Genomic DNA, 22395 nt, shown 5'->3' on the forward strand with positions numbered 1-22395 from the left:
ACTGTCTGTGCCCCCATGGGAATACTGGTATGGTGATCCAGGAATTCACGTTTGGTACTAGGTTGGTGAAATCTAATTATAGAACATACCACCAGTTTGGGGTGCCTGCCCTGTTTTTGACAGTCTGCCCTGAGGTAGGCACTCACAGTCGTGAGCCACTCCAGGCAGCATGACAACTTCTTCTTGGAGCAGTTAGTCCTGGAGCCCACAAGGGGGAAAAGGGGAGTTCTTGATTTAGTCCTGAGTGGCACAGGATCTGGTCCAAGAGGTGAACATAGCTGGAACTGCTCAGTAATAGCAACCACAATGTAATTAAATTTAACAGTCTTGTAGGAAGGAAAATACCAAAGAAACCCACCACAGTAGCACTGAACTTCAAAAAGGGGGACTACGCAAAAACGAAGAATCTAGTTAAATGGAAATTTAAAGGAACAGTCACAAGAGTGAAATCCTTGCAAGCTGCATGGAAACCTTTTAAAAACACATAATAGAAGCTCAAACTACACCTCTACCCCGATATAACACAACCCGATACAACACGAAATTGGCTATAACGCAGTAAAGCAGCTTGGGGGGGGAGGGGAGGGCTGTGCGTTCCGGCGGATCAAAACAAGTTCGATATAACAAAGTTTCACCTATAACGCGGTGTGATTTTTTGGCTCCCGAGGACAGCGTTCTATCGGGGTAGAGATGTATATGTATAGCCCAAATAAAAACAAAACAGGAATAGGAACAAAAAATCTTCACCACTAAACAGTAGAGTAAAAGAGGAGATTAGAGACAAAAAGACATCCTTTCAAAATTGGAAGTCAAATCTTACTGAGGAAAACAGAAAGGAACATAAACTCTGGAAAGTCAAGCGTAGGTATAACTAGGCAGGCCAAAAATAGAATTTGAAGAGCAACTAGCAAAAGACACAAAAACTAACAAATTTTTGAAGTATACCAGAAGCAGAAAGTCTGCCAGACAGTCCATGGGGACACTGGATGACTGAGGTGCTAAAGGAGCACTCAAAGACGACAAGGCCCTTGCAGAGAAGCTAAATGAATTCTTTATATCACTCTTCACAGCAGAGGCTGTGAGGAAGATTCCCATAACTGAACCAATCTTTTTAGGTGACAAATCTGAGGAACTGTCCCTGATTGAAGCATCAATAGAGGAGATTTGAGGAGAAATTAAACAGTAATAAATCACCAGGACCAGATTAAACTAGCTAGAGACATAAAAAGTAACAAGAAAACATTCTACAAATACATTAGAAGCAAGAAGATGATTCAAGGACAGGGTAGGCCCATTACTCAATGAGAGGGGAAAGACAATAACAGAAAACGTGGAAATGGCAGAAGAGCTAAATGACTTGTTTGTTTCAGTTTTTGCCAAAAAGGTTAGTAGCGATTGGATGTCTAACATAGTGAATGCCAGTGAAAGTAAGGTAGGATCTGAGGCTAAATTAGGGAAAGAACGAGTTAAAAAAATTACTTAGACAAGTTAGATGTCTTCAGATCGGTAGGGCCTGATGAAATACATCCTTGCATACTCAAGGAGCTGACTGAGGAGATATCTGAGCCAGCCACAGATTATCTTCAAAAACTCATGGAAGGCAGGCAAGATTCCAGGGGACTGGAAGAGGGCAAACATAGTGTCAATCTATAAAAAGAGGAATAATGACGACCCAGGGAATTACAGACCAGTCAGCTTCACTTCAGTCCGGAATGATAATGGAGCAGATAATCAAGCAATCAATTTACAAATACCTAGAAGACAATAAGGTGATAAGTAACAGTCAGCATGGATTTGTCAGGAACAAATCATGTCAAACCAAACTAATAGCTTTATTTGACAGGTTGACAAGCTTTATGGATGCGGGGGAGTGGGGGCGGGGGCAGAAGAGCAGTGGAACTGGCCACCAGTTCTTACTCAAGCTTTGCCAGTGGGGCTTGAATTCACAGTGGAATTCTGAAAGCTGGCATGGATTCTGGTATCACTGCATGGAAACCCCGCATTATAGTCCCTCTGCTGAATTCTCTTTCTGAGCTGCTTCTAGCTTACATCATTCTTCACTGACAATAGTCAAATCACCCGCTAGGATTATCTTTTTTAAGACCAAGTCTTTTGCTCTTCGTTTTGCGGTGAGGAAGAGAGCTGTACCCTGGTGGACTGCAGTCTAGGTCCAAGTGCCCTGGACTTGGGTGCGTTACCTCAGGCAGCTCCCTTCCTCTCTCTTTTGTCCTCAGTTTTCCACTCTGCAAATGGAGGGTGATGACAAATCTATAAAGTACTCTGGGAGCTGGGAATGAAGTTTGCTATGTGCCATAAGCAGAAAGTGTCATTCAGTTTTTGCAGCAACAGAAACAGAATCTCCACAAAGGAGATTCTCAGAATGGGATTTGGGTCTTTCTAATCTTTAACGGCAGAAGTGCTTTTGTAGTTTTCAGGCGGTTTGTACCAGGTGCAACAGTGATAAGATGTTAGCTTCAGAACATATTTCTGTAATTCCGAAGCTCCTAAAACCAGCCGTCCCATTTTGGAGTCAAGAATTGTGACCAGTGATTCTGTGTCTGTGATTAAAGTAGAATTTCTCTCCTACAGAAACTCCTGGAATTTCTTCACTCCAAACAGAACGCCGTGTTACATCTGAGCACATTTTTTTATCTGCTTGACTTGAGGTTCTGAAAGTGACTGGCTGGCCTTTTGGTCCCATCTGCCACTTGTGACCAAACTCACTTCTCCCCACAGGTGAGGCTCCACCTGGACATCAAACTCTACTAGCACCTTTAAAGAAATGAGGCTATTGGTCTGCATCAAATGTCTTGTGACATTCTTCACTCTTATCCGTTCTGAACAACCACAGCACCGGGTTTTGGTTTGTGGGATTTTTACTGTAGACAGGACAGAAGTAGTTTTCCAGTTAATGAAGTAACCAGAGCTCACTAGGATCTCAGCAGTGACTTGTGACATTCTTAGTAACTCTATTTTCTCTGGTAGAGGCCTATGACCCACTAGTGAAAAAAACCCTTCTTTCCCAGAAATACAGACCCTTCAAACCACGGCGGCACAGGACTAGGTCTCTCAAATTAGCTGCCTCATTTACATCTCTAATAAGTATTTCATCCAGGTAGCCAGTAGAACTCTGTCACACTCGATCCTTTCTGTGCGAAACCACAGCCAGAATGTTGGCTGCCTCATATGGCAGCCTGGTATAATAGCCAATCCATGATGAGAATGAATTACATGATTGTTAGATTCTTGTTTGTGCGCCATCTGCTGGTGAACTTGAAACAACCAGGTGGCCCATTCCTGCTCTCTCTGATAGGAGCAGCAGCATTGGCTCACCTGGCTTGGGGAACTTTTATTCTAAGTCCAGCTAGAGGTTCCCAATTACCTTATAGTTCTCAAAGCCAGAGACATGGCTAGCCTATATTGAAATGCTCTCTGGTGCCGCCCGCTCCAAATATTCATAGCTGATCGGCAGGGCAGGCTCCAGGCACCAGCTCAGCAAGCAGGTGCTTGGGGCGGCCAAAGGGAAGGGGCGGCATGTCGAACTCTTCAGAGGCAAGTCCCTCAGTCCCTCTGGGAGGGAAGGACCTGCCGCCAAATTGCCGCTGAAGAAGAAAGCGGTGCGGTGGAATTGCCACCGATTGCAGCTTTTTTTCCCCCCCGCCGCTTTGGGTGGCAAAAACCCAGGAGCCGGCTCTGCTGACCAGGCACTTTGGCTCACCAGCTCCTGGGTCAGAACTTACACAGGTTAACTATGGCCCAGTGGTCTCAGCCTCATCAAAAGGCCAGCACGGGGTAAACAGTGTGGCAGATCTAAGACAAACTTTCAAGGACATCAGATAGCGTATTTGCCTGTGCCTGATTTAAGCATAAGCCCCAATGATGGACCTGTTACAATGAACATAGTAATACTGTTCTCCTTATTATTCCTCCTTTACCTTAATTTCCCCACACACCTCCCACCTGCCATTTTTTTTTACAGTCTCTGGGCATGGAAAATGACTTTTTGAGGCCTAACCCATGAACACGTGGGATTGTTCCCTGTCCCAATGAACTATGCAGAGCGAGGGGGCAATATGGGAAGTGGCCCAAGTAGAGGATTTGGGTCTGTTCTTCCCAAGCAGCCATGTATGTACCAGTGCACGGCCCAACCTCACACAAGCAAAGAACTCCTCCTCCTCCAGTGCCTACACCTAGAGGAAGGAAGTCCTCTGCTCATTCAGGTTTTGCTTCTGCTTTAATATTTCTTATTCACTGTGCGTCATGGTCCCAAACCTACAGATTCCCCTGCAGTAACACGTCCCAGGCAGGGACTGCCGCCTTGAGACTCACTTTTATCCATACTGTCTTCCATCTCTCGTGGTCTCCTGTTTAGGAGCAATGAGGGCTGAGATGTGCAGGCTGAGTTCCCTTTGGCCTTGCCTGTGATGAGGCACCCACATTGCAGGACTTACTCTTGAGTACTTAGGGAGGAACATACCCTCATGGTACATTTATAAAGATTGGTTTGGGGACCGAAGATTTGTGGGGGATGCTCTGGGCTCTTGCTAATGTTTGTCTCTCCTATGCTCTTCTTTCTGGGATCTGCAATGGAGGGGCTGCTCTCTGAAGCCTACAGGCACATGGTATTTTAACACCTTCATAAAGGCCAAAGCAGTTTCTCAGGGAAAACGAGACTACCAAGTGTGACTCTAAGAGCCCCTCACTGCCAATTAGCAAAGGGCTCACTGTTCTGTAACAGTAACTCCTGACAGGCTGTGACCATGCTGCCTGTGGGAGCCAGCTGAGGTCACTCAGTTAGGGTAAACTGCAAACAAAATGGGGCAGACAACCCCCAAACGCTGGTGGATATTCCAATACTTAAATTTACCAAGCCAGCACAGAACAGCTTCTACAGTACCTCACTGGTTTCTCTGAAGTTCAAACTACGCAGTTCCCTTAAAGTGCCCAGCCTCAGGCCTCCATCCAGACACACGTCAGATATGATGATGATTACTGAAAATCTTATCTCATCATATAAAATAAAAGGTTCTTCCAATCCCAAAGGGTCAGCCACATACTCAGGTCCAATTATAACTTAGATCTTACCCAAAATACACGCCTAATGCCAATTCTTATTAACTCAGCTAAAATTTATTAGAAAAGAAAAGAGAGAGAATGTTGGTTAAAAGATCAATATACATACAGATTTGAATTCAATTCTTGAGGTTTAGATACATAGTAGAGATGAGTATGTAGTTGCCAAAAGTTATTTTAGAAATAGTCCATAGGATATATCCAATGTCCCTATTCAGGGTAACTTCAGTCAATGACTGGGGATCTCAATCCTTGTGGCTTAAGGTTTCCCCCTCTTGAAACCCAAAACAGATCTGAGATGAAGCAGGATCGTGTCCCAGGTTTTTATACATTTTCTGCAGCCTTTTGGCCTAAGAAAACAATAGGCTTAACTTCCCTTCTCCTAAACATTATGGCAATTAGCACAGGATAAATTTATCCATTAAAAGGTTCAGATACAGGTTACCACAACCTTCAAAGAGACATATAGACAATAATACTGTTTCACTTAAGTATCTTCCTAAATGTCAATATTCCCTTTTTGATCTTTGAATCAAAGCTATAGCAATAGAAAAGACATGTCTGCTTATATCACAAGACCTGAACAAACTTCTAACTCTAACAATGCAGACTTGCATTTCAATGCTCTATTCATTTATGTATCTTCCTAACCAGTTTCTAAAGTTCGGCCATGGGTCAGGTCAGTCTGTGAGATAACGAACTCTTTCTGGCCCTGTCACCTTTCAATGAGATATTTATTATATTAAACTCATAACATCACACAGGCCTCACAACCTCACCACCCCTAGCACATGGCTTACATAATATTTATCCATACAGGTGGGGTCTTCAATAAAAGCCAGGGTCACATTGGTCATTAACATGGTTGTGACATATATGTACAAATATCATGTACAATGTTTTGTGTGTGTTTGTGTATACCGAAAATATATGCCTAAGGAAGTCTGAATCAAGGGAGGATTGAGAAACAGGTTTCAGCCAGACAAAAGATATATGTTCACCTCTCTGCCTCAGGTTCCATGTAAATGAAGCATTGTAAGTCCCTTTACCCTGGGGACGAAACAATGAATTTTGGGGGTTATAAGGAGAAGGCAAAAGGACACCTCTTTATCCTACACCTGAGGAAGGAATTGGACAGTGTGATCACATTCATGAAAACAGGATGCCAACCTGCCCTGGCTGGGAGCACTGTGAAGGACATACAAGTGAGGTAAGGCTCCTTTTAGACAAGTGGTTAGGCTGTAAAAGTTAGGTTTGGTCTCTAGAAAGCGTGTATGGGTTCTGTTTTATATATAACCTTTCTGTTTCCGTTATCCTTACTCGGTATCTCGTAAATCTTTATCTTTGATAAAAAACTTGTTTTTACTATAAATATATCTCAGTGCTGTGATATTATATAGACGCTGATCCTCAGTCGATTCAAACAAGCTGATGTGTATGCTGTCCCATTGGGGACAGCAAACCTGATATTTCTGTGAGTAATCAGTGACAGGAGCTGGATATCACAGGGGAATGCTTCAAAGGGGTTCACCTACTGTTAAAACAAAGTAAGGGCTCACACAGCCCCAAGATTGTGTGGGTGGCTAGCAGGCTAGTGAGGTCAGGGAGCTGACATCCCTTTAAGCACCTGCAAGTTTCTGTCTTGCAGGCAGGGAGTAACAAGGGGACTGACAGTCCTGGGAACTCGAAGAAAACATCACACCGAGGCCATGGGAGTCACATAGATCAAGCACAATTGTGTAAAGCCATTTTTCAGAGCATTGTCTTCCGCTCTTTGGGCTGCCTCTCCTTGACCAGCAGCTGTTTTACACTGTCGTAAGCACCACTGATTGCAGTGGGGTCACAGTCCAGTACGGACCATGCGTCTCTTTGCCACGGGTTTCTCCAATACAGCCTGGCTCAGCTGAGTAAACAAGGGTTGGAGCTTTCAGCACGATAGTCCACATCTTTCTGCTCACGGAACCACTGCGCACATCAGATAGGGAAAGGAACTAGAGAGGCAAAATTGTGACTTCAACTAATGGCGATTTATTGGAAATCCCGTGTTGAACAAGCAGTGGTTTGACAGACCCTGCAATACAAAGGGAATGATAACAGTAAAACATATTCTGATGAAAAGAACCGACAGCAAACCCACCAGGGTGCCCCAAAATGTGAGTGCCCAGTGACGCGCCAGGTGAACTCAGCACTTTGGGTTGCAGTGATGGCTGGAGCTGCAAGGCACTTACAGTTAAGGTTGCTGACCATTTCCATTAAAAATCCCCTCTTTCCACTAGTTTTATTTTGAGATGAAGCTTTTCAGGTTGGGAAGTCAAAACTTGCCATAGTCCTTAGTGAGGAGAAGAGCCTTTCAGTTTTCCAGCAAAAAATCAACTTCAATTCAGCTGAGCTATGAGGCTGTAATGATACTTTGCACCTGTGCTGCACCCACTCTATGAGTCTCTGTGTTTCATGCACAAGCACACTGAATGAAACCTGGCTCACAGTGCTTTTTGTAGGACTTGGAATTCCACACGCAAGTGTGAACTGAATGAAATGGCACTCTGCCTTAACCAATAGGATATTTTGAGATGAATTCCAATCTTGGCTTGCTTTTGAGTTCTTGTGTTGCTCTAGCCCAGGGGTCAGCAACCTCTGGCACGCAGCTTGCCAGGGTAAGCACCCTGGTGGGTCGGGCCAGTTTGTTTACTTACCACGTCAGCAGATTTGGCCAATCGTGGCACCCACTGGCCACGGTTTGCTGTCCCAGGCCAATGGGAGGAGTGGGAAGCGGCGCGGGCCAAGGGATGTGCTGCCCATGGGTTCCCGCTGCCCCCATTGGCCTGGGACAGCAAACCGCGGCCAGTGGGAGCCACGATCAGCCGAACCTGCCGATGCAGCAGGTAAACAAACTGGCCTGGCCTGCCGGGGTGGGGAAGGGGGTTACCTTGGTGAGCCACGTGCCAGAGGTTGCCGACCCCTGGGCTAGCCAAACCACCTAAATAAAAGAATCTTAAGATTACAAAGTGGAACACTCAAAAGTTTAGAAATGTCAGGAAGTTAAGGTCGCCCGAGTAACCTTAATTCTGACCCATATATGCGTGTGCATTATGGTACTACAGTGCAGTCTTTAATTACATGATCACACGCTACTGTTTCCCCCCAAAGTCCTATCTCATTCAGTGCACAGGATGGATGGAGCTCTGGAAATGAGGCAAGGGTCCCATGGATCCCTGACTTGTTCTAATCCAAATCTGTTACAGCAGGACAAATCTGAAGTAAATCCATTAAAGTCAATGAGCTTCAAATCTGCACCAGCCTCACTGAGAGCAGAATCTACTTCAGGAGTGCAGGCAGGACAGTGTGCTGTCATGAGGCTGGGTTGCACACATTTAATAGAATAAAAACCAATCTGTTGCAGAATGACAGAGTGAAAAATAGTGCCTGGAACTTGCACAGAGAAAAGGGTTGATTTCAGTTTGGTTTGGCCACAAGTATTCTGGGTGCACCTCTGCTTTACTAAGTTATTTAAAAATAAAAGTAGCAACTTCCTTCTTCCACTGTGCAATGTCCAACCTGCACATCGAAGCAGCGTCTCAGGCCAGCACTTTAAGCATGTGCAATAGGACTTATGCATATCCTTAAGTGTTGCCCTCACTAGGGATTCTTTCCTGAATCGGGGCTTGAATGACCCTGTGATTCTGCAGAAATAGCAGCATGTTATTGTACAATTAAAGACTGCCTGATCCCCCACTGTCTTCCCTGCATGTCATCATTGACACCTGTGCTAAATGCCTGTAAAACACTCCCACGGGGCGGACAGTTCTGATCTGGCAATGCTTCACTCCACTTTGTATTTATTTTGCACATTTAAGTGGTTAGACAAGGTGGAGGGCAGTGCAGGGTTAGAACCTGTATTAGAATGTCTATGCACAAGAGGACCGAGTTAAGGGTGCACGTGCAAACTTATTGTAGCTATTTCCTGATTTCTAAGGGATTCCCTTTGCAATCTTAACAGCATTTAACCAAGTTTTTGTCTGATAATCCAGTGTCTCATGCCAGGTCTGTGTGATGGTGAGGATGTGTTCCAGCTGGGGCTGAGGTCGAGGTAAGATTGGCCAGAGTTAAATGGAATGGAGCCAGAGGACACTGCATCACCAAGGTTGTTCTCCTGTTGCCCATGCAAGGATGTCCCGGTTCAATGCCAGCAGCAGTGTCCTTCTAAGTAAACTTGGTGCCTGCAGTGCAGCTGTTCACCCTGACACCAGACTCAGTCCCAGCCTGCTCTTCTGCCCATCTGGTGTCCAGTGCATGCCCAGACATACACCATATTTCTGACACTTAAGATCTGCTGGTTTTGTAGGGGGAACAAGCATGACATCCTCTCATCAGCCTGCAGATCTCCACTGTTAGGCCATCAACAAATGCACTCCTCCGCTGGCAGGGAGGGCTGGGCAAGGTTCACATGTGCTGTCTTGTCACTTGCAGTTGGCCCTGTATGAAGGAAACAAGGAGGACTGAATTTAGAGCATTAAATCCTGGGAACGTGCAGGAGAATACAAACTCCCAACCCAGGATCAAAGTTCTCCTGTTCTAACAAGAAGTGCTTTCCCCCAGCTGGGCAGTATATGGTGGGACAAGAGCTCACCTCTGTGCCAGTCTTCTTTGCCTGCCGAATTCTCTGTTATTGGATGAGCAGCTGCAGTTCACACTTTTCCTGGATCAAAAAGCGTGGCTCCTCCACAAAACCCAGGGCACTGCTGAAAATCCTCGTTATCTGAATGAGCCCAGGATGGCTCTGGCTGGGCTGTGTGGGGAACAAGGAACCAAATTTTTTGACAAGTTCCCCATGTAGCTGGGCAACTGGCTTCCCAGGGAGTCAGGGAGCCCGAGCCGCCTGCCCAGGGAACCTGGGGCCTCGGCTCATGGCAGCCCGCCAGAAGGACCCAGGATCCTGGGAGCCCTGGTGGCACTAGCAGCCGGCTAAGTGGGCTCCTGAGGAGATGGGAGGGCAATTTGTCAAAAACATTCTGCTGGAACATTTCTGATCAGCTCTAATACAAGAGATTGTGACTTATAATATTCAGTGTGATGTATTTTCCACTTTCAAAGAACACACCTTTGTGGGCTGCACCACAGGAAATGAAAAGATTTCTTTCTGAGTAGGAGGATGACCCTTCTTTGAATTTTTCCCTACAAACTGCAGGATATTCATGTCCTTTACAGCACCGCTCTAGCTTAGCTGACTCTTCTCCACACAGACATGGTTCATGCAAACTAGGGTGTTTAAATGGAACTTGTAAAGATAACTCATTACCTGCTTCGTGCCAGACTAGTCTGATACTGAATTTTTAGACAAGGGAAATGTGGTAAATCTAATATACCTGGACTTCAGTAAAGCTCTGACATGGCACCATGTGGGAAACTATTAGTTAAATTGGAGCAGATAGTGATTAGTACAGAATTGAGAGGTGACTAAGTAGCTGGCTAAAGGGAAGATGACAACAGGTTGTGCTGACAAGTGAACTATCAGACTGGAGGGAGGTTATGAAAGCTTATGCCCAAATAAATCTGTTAGCCGTTAAGGTGCCACCGGACTCCTCATTGTTTTTAAGGAATAGCTGGACAATCAGAGGCATTTGAGGGTGCAATATTTACAGCTGAAACCATCTTGGTTACCGAACAGCACAAAGATACCTCCTTTGACCAATGCACCAGGGGCTAAAGCCAAGAGTGAAGCATTCTCTGATACTCCATGTTCTGGGTATGCAGCAAAGGGGTGGCTGCTACCTGTAAAGATGCGCTGGCGAGTTACTGACTGCTGAGGGCTAGGAACGCAGAACACGATTCTAGATACTAACATGTCTGAGTGTATTTTGTCAGGAGTTCTGGCTGATCAGTCCCCAAGGGGGTAATCCCTACTTTCTGTAGACTGTACAGAACTGTCCCCTGTCTCAGGCCCCTACCCTGGAAAATTTGGGCCACGTGAGATTTTTCCCAAGGTACCACAGAACAGTGGGAGGATCACACAAGTGTTAACAAAGCAGAGCGGATAGAGTCACCAACTCTCACAATTTCTTCGAGTGACGGGATTTCAGCCAGCCTGGATTTCAGTTGGCAATGCTGCAAGAAGCTCCACTTCCTTATGAATTTCAGCTCTGCCTGAGAGAACCCCTCCTCTGACTGGCTGCCTTCCCGACTGCCCCACCTTCTGGGCAGGAGCAGCCAATCAAGGCTGATACAGGAAGCAGCCAAGGATATTTCACCACCCCACCCTTCAGGAGCTGAGAGGAGGGTTGCAGCTCAGGTGGTGGCTTGAGTCCAAGCCTGTCTGGCTCTGAGCTCAGGTGGTTAGCCCATGCTGCAGTGTACAGCCTGCTATTTTTAGCGTGCTGCCTTGAGCAGAGCTAGCTCGAGTCTGTCTACAGGGAGGCACACTCCCAGCTGCAGGGTAGACACACTCAGTCAGTCCTGTCCTTCATACACCAACTGTCTCCATGGGCAAGGCCAACACAATGCAGAATGGAACCTGACTGAAGCCACGTCAAAGACCACTTTAGTTGCGTATCATAACAGTGCAGTACTCACCAGTATAGGCAGAGAGTTCCTTTGCTGCAGGGAGTGAGAGCAGCTAGAAGAGTCATGGGCAGTGTGGGGAGGTCTCTATGAGTTCTTGCAACATCACCTCCGGCCTGAGCCAGAACAGAGCCAGACAGGGTCAGGATCTACGGCCTGAACCATCCTGAAGGAAGTCTTGAATACTCAGCATCAATTGTAAGGCAAAAAGACTTACCAGTGGAATGCTCCTCGATGTGCAGGAACCCATGGTATTCTGCCTTCCCACATCAGTATATCCCTTGATGCCCAGAGACCAGGGATAGAGGAGGATGGGAGCTACGCCCTCACTGCTCTGGAAGCCACTACCACTGCTTGGCCCAAGCAGCCCATTAGGGTTCTCTGCAGTCAGCTTCTCACTAGTCAGGGCAGGGGTGGGGGAGGTGAGAGAGCTGGGCTGCTGCAAATGCTAATCTAGACACTCACAAGTGCTTGGTCCAGGATTTAAAGTGCTCTAGCTTAGTCTAGATTAGCATTTCTAAAGGTGTTTACTGCCAATCACCCTGAGTTCCAGGAGGCCCAAACTTCAGTTTAGACACAACCTAGATGGGGAGGAGCCCCTTTGCAGCCCACTTGCAGTCCATCACTGTGGTGTCAGACCAGGCTGTTGGGTGAGGCTGAGCTTTGTTTCTAAGACACGATCAGTGGTGCTTCATCAACACGTCTGACTGTATATACTACTGCTATTGAATGCAGCTCCTCAGGAGACCCCAGAATTGCAGGCAGGGATCTGGCTGGGGACAGGCAGCTAGAGGACACTGAAATTGTGTCCACACTATATTAGTTCCCTGTTTCCTGGCTTTCAAGTATTTGAATTTTCATTACAACGTTATGATCATGCTTTAAATTAAATGGTGTGGCTGAGATTCTGTGCTGCCACTGGCGGAGACCCAGCATGCCTGGCCCAGGCCAAAGGTAGGGTGGCCTCCCGATTCTGATCTGTTCTGGGAGCACTCTCCATCCCACCCCCAGTGTAACTCAGGCAACCCTGGGGGATTTTGTAAGTTATGGCAGCCTCCCAGGAATACCTCAGCAGGGTATAGCAATAGGCAAAATGGCTCCACCCTGACTCCACCCCAGCTGTTGTAGGGGTGGCAGTGTAGGGCTTCCTAAGGCAGAGCAATGTAGTGCCTGCACGGGGTAGGGGTGGAAGGAGGAGATACTCCATGAGCCCCTGCGAGCTGTGTATGCTTCCTATACCCTGCCGGAGTGGCATATAGGGCTGGAATCCCACACGGTCTGTTCACAACCTCAACTGTCCAATTCCACAGGGAAGGATAGTGGGATGTCAGAGAAGTGAGCTACATGAGGAGCTCCTAAACTCTGCAGCTATGAAAACATACTACTTCAGTTAAAAACCCATCTTGGCAAAAGGGACATGAGCTTGCAGAATCTCTGTTCTCATTTTTATCATCTGGAAAAAGGGGCTGAATGATACTTGCTTCCACTAGGTCAAAAGGTGATTTTTAGTTGTTATTTTTTTTTGCGGGGTGCGGGTGATTAGTGAACCAATGGGTCAGTTTGTGTTGGATGTTCATGTTGAGTTGATAGGAACCTTCCAGGTAAAGGCGTTACCTCTTTGGATCAAACAGCAGAAATCTATGCAGTGGTGCTAGGAGTCCTGGCTTTTACACACTGCTCTGATGAACAAGGACAGAGAAATAAGCTTGGAGTCACAAGCATCAACTTTTTTCGGCATCAGTGGATGCTCGTGCCCCACTCCCGGCCCTGCCCCAACTCCACCTCTGCCCCAAAGTCCCCACCCCAACTCCGTTCCTCCCTGCCCCTATTGGACTCCTCTCCAAATCCCCACCTCGGCCCCACCTCCTCCCCCAAGCGTACCACGTTCCTCCTCCTCCCCTCCCTCCCAGGCTTGCCACACGAAACAGCTGTTTCGCGGCACATGCACTGGGAGGGATAGGGTAGAAGCCAGACCCGGTGGCGTGCTTCAAGGGAGAAGGCAGAGCGGAGATTGAGCTGAGGCCGGGGGGGGGGGGGCAGGGGAGGGCAGGGCGCTGCCAGTGGATGCTCAGCACCCACCAATTTTTCCCCGTGGGTACTCCAGTCCCAGAACACCCATGGAGTCAGCGCCTATGCTTGGAGTATATTGTTGTATATTGTCTTGAGAAGTAGTAAGAGAAAGGATTGGCTCCAAAAGACACATGATATATTATCTTCAGGAAATTTAACTCCTAAAACCACGACAGTGTGAACTAGTTGGTCTGTGATGTGCTTACATGTCTGAAAAACTCGGTCACTGCAGTGACAGAGACATTGGACAGATTAATCTGCAGGACAGTTCATCTTTTAGACCTGCTAGCCTTGGGTGTGCATAAATGTCACACTGATTGGACTTGTTCCAGGGCCTCTGGTCAAAAGCATGGTAAGGAAATCCAAGGCCTACTCTGTTACTCTACTGGTAAGTACAGCGTTCACCAAGGAGCGAGAGTAAATCTTATCTTGCCCAATTACATTCTTGATGGTTGGCCAGTGCCAAACAGAGGAATGGGAGTCATGTCTAATCCAAAATCCTCTTACACCCAAATCTTCAACACCAAGCTACATACTGCCTGATCAACTACGAAGCAAACACTCCTGTCATACCAGGAGGAATTCTAGCACGTACAGACCCTGTCAGCTGACTATACCCTTCAATCAGCTTATGCCAATGTCTGCACAAACGCTGCTGTTGATCTTCAAATTCTTTATAAAATCTTACAAATTGTTTGAATTTCACCACAGAAGTGAGATAAAGCTCACCAATGTTATCTCTGGGGGAACATGCAGCGGTGAGGGGGTGTTACTTCATTTAGAGTTCTGTAAAATATTTTTAGGTGAGCTGTGTCACTTCCACATATTGGAACATGAATTACATTCACAACTTCACGCCTTAAAGTCAACAATCAGCCCCACTGAACAAACCCCAGCCGAGACTTGTATTTATTGAAGCAAGTTTCCTCCCGCAGTGCTTTCAGCCCCTTGATGCTGATGTTGCTTTTCTAATTTCCAACCCGTTCATGATGACCTGCAGCTCACTTCCCCGTCACCCCCAGCAGTCTCATGCAGCGCTACAGCTCTGTCACATTCTGACATTTCTCCAGCTTCCAGCACAGTGACTCACTGACCTCAGGCCCTAGCTAGCCTGACCACTGCTAACTGATGTTAATTACTGTACAGCGTCACAGCTGAAACACATTACCATAAGAGATCCCACTGAGTGGGCCCTGGTGACTAAAGATAGCAGATACTCATACATTTTGTATATGGCATGTCTGATACAATATACACTCTCAGTTATAATGGGCCAGTCAAGCTGTGCTCAGTGCAGGACTCGGAGTGGGGTAAAGATAAAAGCAGCTTTATGCCATCTTGGTACATGACCAATTCCAGGGCTTCCAGAGGGCAGATTCTGACACAAATTATGGCAGTAAGGGCTGCTCATATATATATATATATGTCCTGCTCTGTAATGGCTCCAAAAGGGCTCTTACCCTGATGGCGATTGCTGGTGCATGACTGCTCATGAGTTCCCAGTGTGACACTGTGGCCGAAAGGGCTAATGTGAATCATGGATGTGTGAATAGGGGACTCTCAAGAAGGAAAAAGGAGATTATTTTACGTTTATACTTAGCACTGGAGCGACTGCTGCTGGAATACTGTGTTCAGTTCTGGTATCCCTAATTCAAGAAGAATGTTGAAAAACTAGAGAGGGTTCATAGAAGACCCACAAGAATGATTAAAGGATTGGAAACCATGCCTCACAGCAACAGGCAAGGAGTTCAGCCTATTTAGCTCATCAAACAGAGGTCAACGGGTAATTTGATTACAGTCTAAGTGCCTACGTAGGGAACTGAAATTTGATAGAAGGCTCTTCAATCTAGCAGATAAAGTTATAACAATGGCTGGAAGCTGAAGCCAGACAAACCCAGACTAGAAACCAAGGCTCAAATTTTTAACAGTGAGAGTAATTAAGCATTGGAACAACTTATTATGGGCTGTGGTGGATTCTCTGTCACTAGAAATGTTTAAATTAATACTGGATGTCTGATTCCAGGAATTAATTTTAGAAAATCTTAATTCCTGGAATAAAACAGGAATTAATTCAGGGGACTTCTCTGGCCTGTGTTATACAGATCAGACAAGATGACCACAGTGGTCCCTTCTTCCTTAAAAGTCTGTGAATCTGCGACCCCTATGGTATGGGGCCAGGAGGGAGTGGCGCAGAGCTGCACTAGCTGAATCCTCAGCAGTCTTTTTAGGGCAGCTTTCTGTACCCTGCGAGCCATGAACAGAACTCAGGATGGGCCAGTATTGGCTACATTTGGTGAGATCTTTGGCTCTCATATTTAATATGAGGAGCAGCTTTATAAACTAAGATAAATTTGTATTTTTTTTGCACGTTTTACAGCTGCCACTGGGCTCACCGGTGCTCTGGTATAACTCCACTGTAGTCAAGACAAGGGTGCTTGCTTCCACGAGAACTGGATTTAGTGCACAAAGGGTGAAAACTCAGCTTGGTAACATTGTGTTTTGGAATCAACATGTCTGATTTATGTAGTCACTCTGCATATCACTTTTATGCCAAAATGCCTTGAGTCTTTCCTGTGCCACACTCCTAGAACTGTTTGTGCTACAGTTTGTTAACATCTTCCTGGTTTTGAAGTGCTCAGAAGAGAAAACAATATTTCCAGCTGCAGACACCAGAGCCTTATAGAGAAGTGCTATTAAAACCCTGCTACTCTAGGTGATGCTCCTGCAGCACAAAATTACATCAGATTTGTTTGCAGCCACTTCGTGTTGCAAGCTCATACTTGCTTACCCACTCTCACTGCTGGGTTTTAAGAATCATGAGTTCCCAAATGTCTTCCTCTCAATCAATATGTTTAATTTTGGCTTTGTCGGTATATGTGACATTGCACTCTATATGATTTTATGAAAATATGCTAATGTAACTGGAATATGCTTCATGCAAAAGGTCTCTTGTAAGGTATCATTACAAAGCTTATAATCTACTGAGTGTGCTCATCCTATTTGTACAAATGTACCACTCTTGTATCTGAAACTAGAAATATGAAATATAACTCTGAGAATCTATTGTAATTATGCAACATGCAGGCCGTTAATGGTGGTTTGAAATCTTGATGACTCCCATTAACCAAGGCAATTGACTGCAGATGGCTCTGTTTAACCTGTAAGTCTTCCTGTAGACGTGTGCTGGCAAGTGGGTAATGAGTCTTACAGTGACATGTGATCGTGTCACCTGAACTGGAATCCATCTTTAACCTGGTGCTTTCCCGATGAGAATGGGGGAGTAGGAACCCAGAGGGACAAAGGATTCCCGCCTTATGCAAAAGATATATAAAGGGGTGGAACAGAATGAAGAGGCGTAGCCATCATGAGGAATCCCCTAGGTACCACCTGAGCCGGAACAAGGGCTGTACCAGGGGAAAGGATTGTGCCCAGACTAGGAAGGCATCCAGTCTGTGAAAGAAACGTATTGAAACATCTTTCAGGGTAAGATATTATCTGTAATCAATTTTATTACTGTATTAGGCTTAGATTTGCATGTTTTATTTTATTTTACTTAGTAATTCAATTTGTTCTGTCTGTTACTACTTGAAACCACTTAAATCCTACTTTCTGTATTTAATAAAATCACTTTTTACTTATTAATTAACCCAGAGTACGTATTAATACCTGTGGGGGGCAAACAGCTGTTTATAGCTCTCTATAAGTGTTAAAGAGAGTGAACAATTCATGAGTTTACCCTGTATAAACTTTATACAGGGTAAAAAGAATTTATTTGAGTTTAGACCCCGTTGGGTGTTGGGCATCTGAGTGTTAAAGCCAAGAACACTTCTGTAAGCTGCTTTCAGTTAAGTCTGCAGCTTTGGGGCAAGTAATTCAGATCCTGGGTCTTTGCTGGAACAGACGGGCATGTCTGGCTCAGCAAGACAGGGTGCTGGGGTCCCGAGCTTGGCAGGGAAAGCAAGGGCAGAAGTAGTCTTGGCACATCGGGTGGCAGCTTCCAAGGGCGTTTCTGTGATCCAACATGTCACAGTATACATCAGAGGTCGGCAATCTTTCAGCAGTAGTGAGCCAAGTCTTCATGTATACACTCTAATTTAAGGCTTTGCGTGCCGGTAATACATTTTAACGTTTTTTAGAAGGTCTCTCTCTAAGTCTATAATATATAACCAAACTACTGTTATATGTAAAGTAAACAAGGTTTTCAAAATGTTTCGGAAGCTTTATTTAAAATTAAATTAAAATGCAGATCTTATCAGTTTAGTGTGATCCTTGCCCTTGCTTTTCCTTGCTGAGTTTTCCAATGTCTGGCACATATTTGGATACTTTAAGCTGCACACAGGCTTCTGCGTGATCAGTTGTTAACCAGATGACACCCCAGATCAGCAACAGAGGTGAGTGGTGCTGGCGGCTGGTAGGGCTGAGCAGGGCTGGAGGCCTGGACCCTGTCTGGCAGAGGGTCTGCGCTGGAACTCCAACCGGAAGCAAGGTGAGTGGGGCTGCGGCGGGGACCCCAGCTGGCAAGGGGCCAGCAGCCGGAACCCCAGAGGGCGGCGGGCTGAGGTCAGCCCACCCAGCTCTGGGGTTTCAGCGGTGGACTGACTATCTCCACCCACCCGCACTCTGGGGTTTCAGCCGCCGGCTCCTGCCAGCCGGGGTCTCAGCCCGCTGCCAGCCTGGGGTTCCTTCACCCATGCCAGCAGCAGGCGCTGAGTGGAACCAGCGGTGGGACCCCAAGTGGCAGGAGCCAGCGGCAGAAACCCCAGAGCGGCGGCGGGCTGAGGGGCTCAGCCTGTGTTGCATATCATCAAAAATTGGCTCATGTGCAACCTTTGGCATGCGTGAGCCAACCCCTGGTATACATCATACTTCTGAGTCCAACTCTTCTTTTCTCTTTTATCTCTACTGAGCTGTGCTAGCAGTGGTTGTGGTGAAGGTGCTTCATAAACAAAATGAAGACAATTATTACCTCTCCCACACAGCCCTCCTTCTGCATGTACTTCCGGATAACAGACCAGATTTGGCACTTGCTCAGCACTCTTCCACCAGTGGCCACTTCAAAGCGCTCATAAGAACCGTACTTCTCCAGGACGGCATTAATGATCCCAGTTGCCTGCCACACACACATAAAAGAGTTAGTCTTTCCCCAAGCTACCGCCTACAGTTTCAAGTGCAGCCTCCATAGCTATACATAGATTTCCTTGGGCTACGCCCAGTTAAAGGAATACTTGATAAAAGAATCAAATGGCTGACCGCTTCTGATACACAAAGACATTGTATATATTTTTGTATGTTATCTGATAAAGGAATAACAGATAGATAAGATTTGGTTAGGAATTTTTCAACATTTTGGGGTTTTGGTCAGAAAATGTCGATTCTTTTGGAAGGTTTCTCAGGTCTAGGAAAGAATTTCTGGTTAAACCAGAGAGAAAGCATGCTTCTAGAGCGGCCAATTGCCTCCTGTGGTTAGTGCACTCACCTGGGATGAGGGAGACTCAGGTTCAAGTGTGATTCAGAGTAGAGACTTAAACCTGTGTTTCCCATATCCCTGGTGAGTGCCTAATACCAGTGGACTAGTGACTATAACAGGCCTCCCCCTCCCTCCCTACATCTTTTCATGAAAAATTTCCAAATGGCTCAGGTTCATCCTGCTTTAGACAAAAAACAAATTCAATCGCAAATAGAATTTTGTTGCAGCTGTGAAAGTAGAATGAATTATATTGTAAAAATAAGAATGGATTAAAGAAATGCTGTATGTATCTTTAAGCAGAAATAAGAAATGTTGAAATACAGGTGTCATGAAAAGAAACATTAGGCATAAACAATGGTGCTAATGGCAAAACATTAACAGAAGATCGGTAATAGTTAGTAAGGAAATAAGATATGCATGCCTAGCCCAGGTAAACTTATCAGATTCTGCTTCCTTTGTTACCTTGTTAAGTTCTCACCCTTTTATCTGTATAAATAAGATAGTTTGTGTCTTGCAGGGTGTTCACATTATCTGGGTGTTATTAGCAGAGCGCTGTGCTAATAAAACAGAGTGGTCTGACAAACTGAGTCCTGAGTAACTTTGACAGCCAACAGACAAAAAACATCACGATGGGTGGTACCTGCCATCCCCCTCACTCTAGAGCATGACTGTCCTTCTGACATGCTAGTCCCGAGCCTTGGCCAAACAACTCTTAACTTTACTGATGCTTGGAAATAACATCTTCACAGCTTAATAGCACAGGCATCATTTTTTTAGCTCCCTTGAAATGCTTACCAGGAGGTTGTCTTCCTGCTAGTTTCCTAACAGCCCTGCTCCACTATTAAATTAAGTCCACTAAAGCACACAGTGCACAATCCAATCACTCAATACAGTCCTACAGTAACTATCCCAATAACCAGCTCATCTGTGACAGGTTTCAGAGTGATAGCCATGTTAGAACTGACCCCCTACTTGGTAAGGCAACTCCCATCTTTTCATGTACTCTGTGTTGTGACAAAGTTCCTCCTCTATCTTGGTGGGTCCTGCGCTTATTGGCAGATTTGCTCACCTCAGTGATCTTCCCCACAGTCTGGGTCAACTCCTCCTGTGCCTGATCAGGAGTTGGGAGGTTTGGGGGGAACCTGGGCCCGCCTTCTACTCCGGGTTCCAGCCCAGGGCCCTGTGGACTGCAGCTGTCTATAGTGCCTCCTGTAACAGCTGCATGACAGCTACACCTCCCTGGGCTACTTCCCCACGGCCTCCTCCAAACACCTTATTTATCCTCACCATAGGATCTTCCTCCTGGTGTCTGATAACACTTGTACTCCTTAGTCCTCCAGCAGCACAGCCTCTCACTCTCAGCTCCTCTCACACACTTCCTCTCCTCTGGCTCCCCCCTCCCTGACTGGGATGAGCTTCTTTTTAAATCCAGGTGCCCTGATTAGCCTGCTTTGATTGGCTGCAGGTGTTCTAATCAGCCTGTCTGCCTGAATTGGTTCTAGTAGGTTTCTGATTACTCTAGTACAGCACCTCCTCTGGTCACTCAGGGAACAGAAAACGACTCAGCCAGTGACCAGTATATTTGCCCTCTATCAGACTCCTGTACCCCACTGGCCTGGGTCTGTCACAGTATATATTTCTGCCTACCGTATTTTCCACTGTACTGCGATCAGGAGAGTGTAGGTATTGGGGTGGGGAGGGATAGCTCAGTGGTTTGAGCTAAACCTAGGGTTATGAGTTCGATCCTTGAGGGGGCCACTTAGGGAACTGGTGTAAAAATCTGTCTAGGGATTGGACCTACTTTGAGCAGGGGGTTGGACTAGATGATCTCCTGAGGTCCCTTCCAACCCTGATATTTTATGATTCTCCCTGCATCTGATGAAGTGGGCTTTAGCCCACAAAAGCTTATGCATAAATACATGTTAGTCTCTAAGGTGCCACAAGTACTCCTCATTGTTTCAGCTCATTTGTAGTATTGAGACGTTATTACAAATCAGCCCCACACCCTTCACACTTAGCTCTCCCAGTTGCAGATCTCAAAGCAGTTGACAGACAGACACAAATAGCCCCACTTTACAGACAGCATATCCAACCACCCACATGTGAAGTGCTTTTGCTCAAGCAATGTCATCTTGTGGATCAGCTATGCGTCTATTAATGAAGTGACCTTGGTTCTGTTCTCAGATTTGCCATAAACTTTGTGTGACCTCGTGCAAACCACAGGCCACAAGGCTGCTGATGTTCAGAGTCTAGCTCAGTCTCAAGGATATGTCAGCACTGCAAAATAAACCCCACAGCAACAAGTCTCAGAGCCTGAGCAGCACACTTGGCCTTGTGGGGCTCACACTCTGAGGCTAAAAATAGATGTTTACTCATTTCCGCTCAAGTGGGAACTGGGGCTCTGAGACTTTCTCCCCTTCCCGGGTTCCCACGTGGGCTAGAGACCAGGCTCTGAAACATCTACCCTGCTAAAATAGCCTTGTAGCACCAGCCCTGTGAGCCCATATCAGTGTAGGTGTACCTAAGGTGTCTACCTGGGACCTGATTTCTGGAAGTGCCAAGCACCCACAACTCCAGTTGAAGTCAATGAGAACTATGATTGTTCAGTAACTCTGAAAAAAATCAGGCCCAAGCTGTTACAATTAGCTACCTAAATAGTGAAGGACCCCCAATCAGTGGCCATTTTTTAAAGTGTTGGTCTTAACCTTTTTGTGCCTCAGTTACTACTTCATCTGAAAAGCGTAAGCAGCGTATTTTGCCAACCTCCCAGGGAAGAAGTTTGAACTGCAGACAATGATTAAGACCAGCCAGTGGAACCCTAAACTATACAGGAAGGGCAGGTCAGGTCAGTGGTGCAGAGTAGCACCTAGCAGATTTCACAGAATGAAAAATAAATGTTTTGAACTGACAGGACCTACCAACCGCAAGTCCTAACAATACACCTCTACCCTGATATAACGCTGTCCCTGGGAGCCAAAAAAATCTTACTGCGTTATAGGCGAAACCGTATTATATCGAACTTGCTTTAATCCACCAGAGAGCGCAGCCCCCTCCCCGAGCACTGCTTTACCATGTTGTATCCGAATTCATGTTATATCGGGTCGTGTTAAATAGGGGTAGAGATGTACACATATACTAGTGGCCTCTTGATGAGGAAAAAGGAAAGCATAAAGTTGTAGGAGACCAGAGAGGCAACCATCTCCAACAATGCAGCGATAACGGGTGACTTC

General features: G+C 46.0%; 1 protein-coding gene across 4 annotated transcripts in view; it reads right to left on the bottom strand.

Annotated features, from left to right (window-relative positions):
- Nucleotides 1–22395, bottom strand: part of MATCAP1 (microtubule associated tyrosine carboxypeptidase 1) — a 46037-nt gene that overhangs the window by 12542 nt on the left and 11100 nt on the right. For all 4 annotated transcript variants that reach the window (XM_032788480.2, XM_032788479.2, XM_075073736.1 and 1 more), the window contains one exon: nt 18665–18808. In XM_032788480.2, coding sequence (XP_032644371.1) covers nt 18665–18808 — 144 coding nt within the window. The remainder of the gene's footprint in view (nt 1–18664; nt 18809–22395) is intronic.

The sequence above is a fragment of the Chelonoidis abingdonii genome, chromosome 19 (assembly GCF_003597395.2).
Source record: "Chelonoidis abingdonii isolate Lonesome George chromosome 19, CheloAbing_2.0, whole genome shotgun sequence".
Lineage (NCBI taxonomy): Eukaryota > Metazoa > Chordata > Testudines > Testudinidae > Chelonoidis > Chelonoidis abingdonii.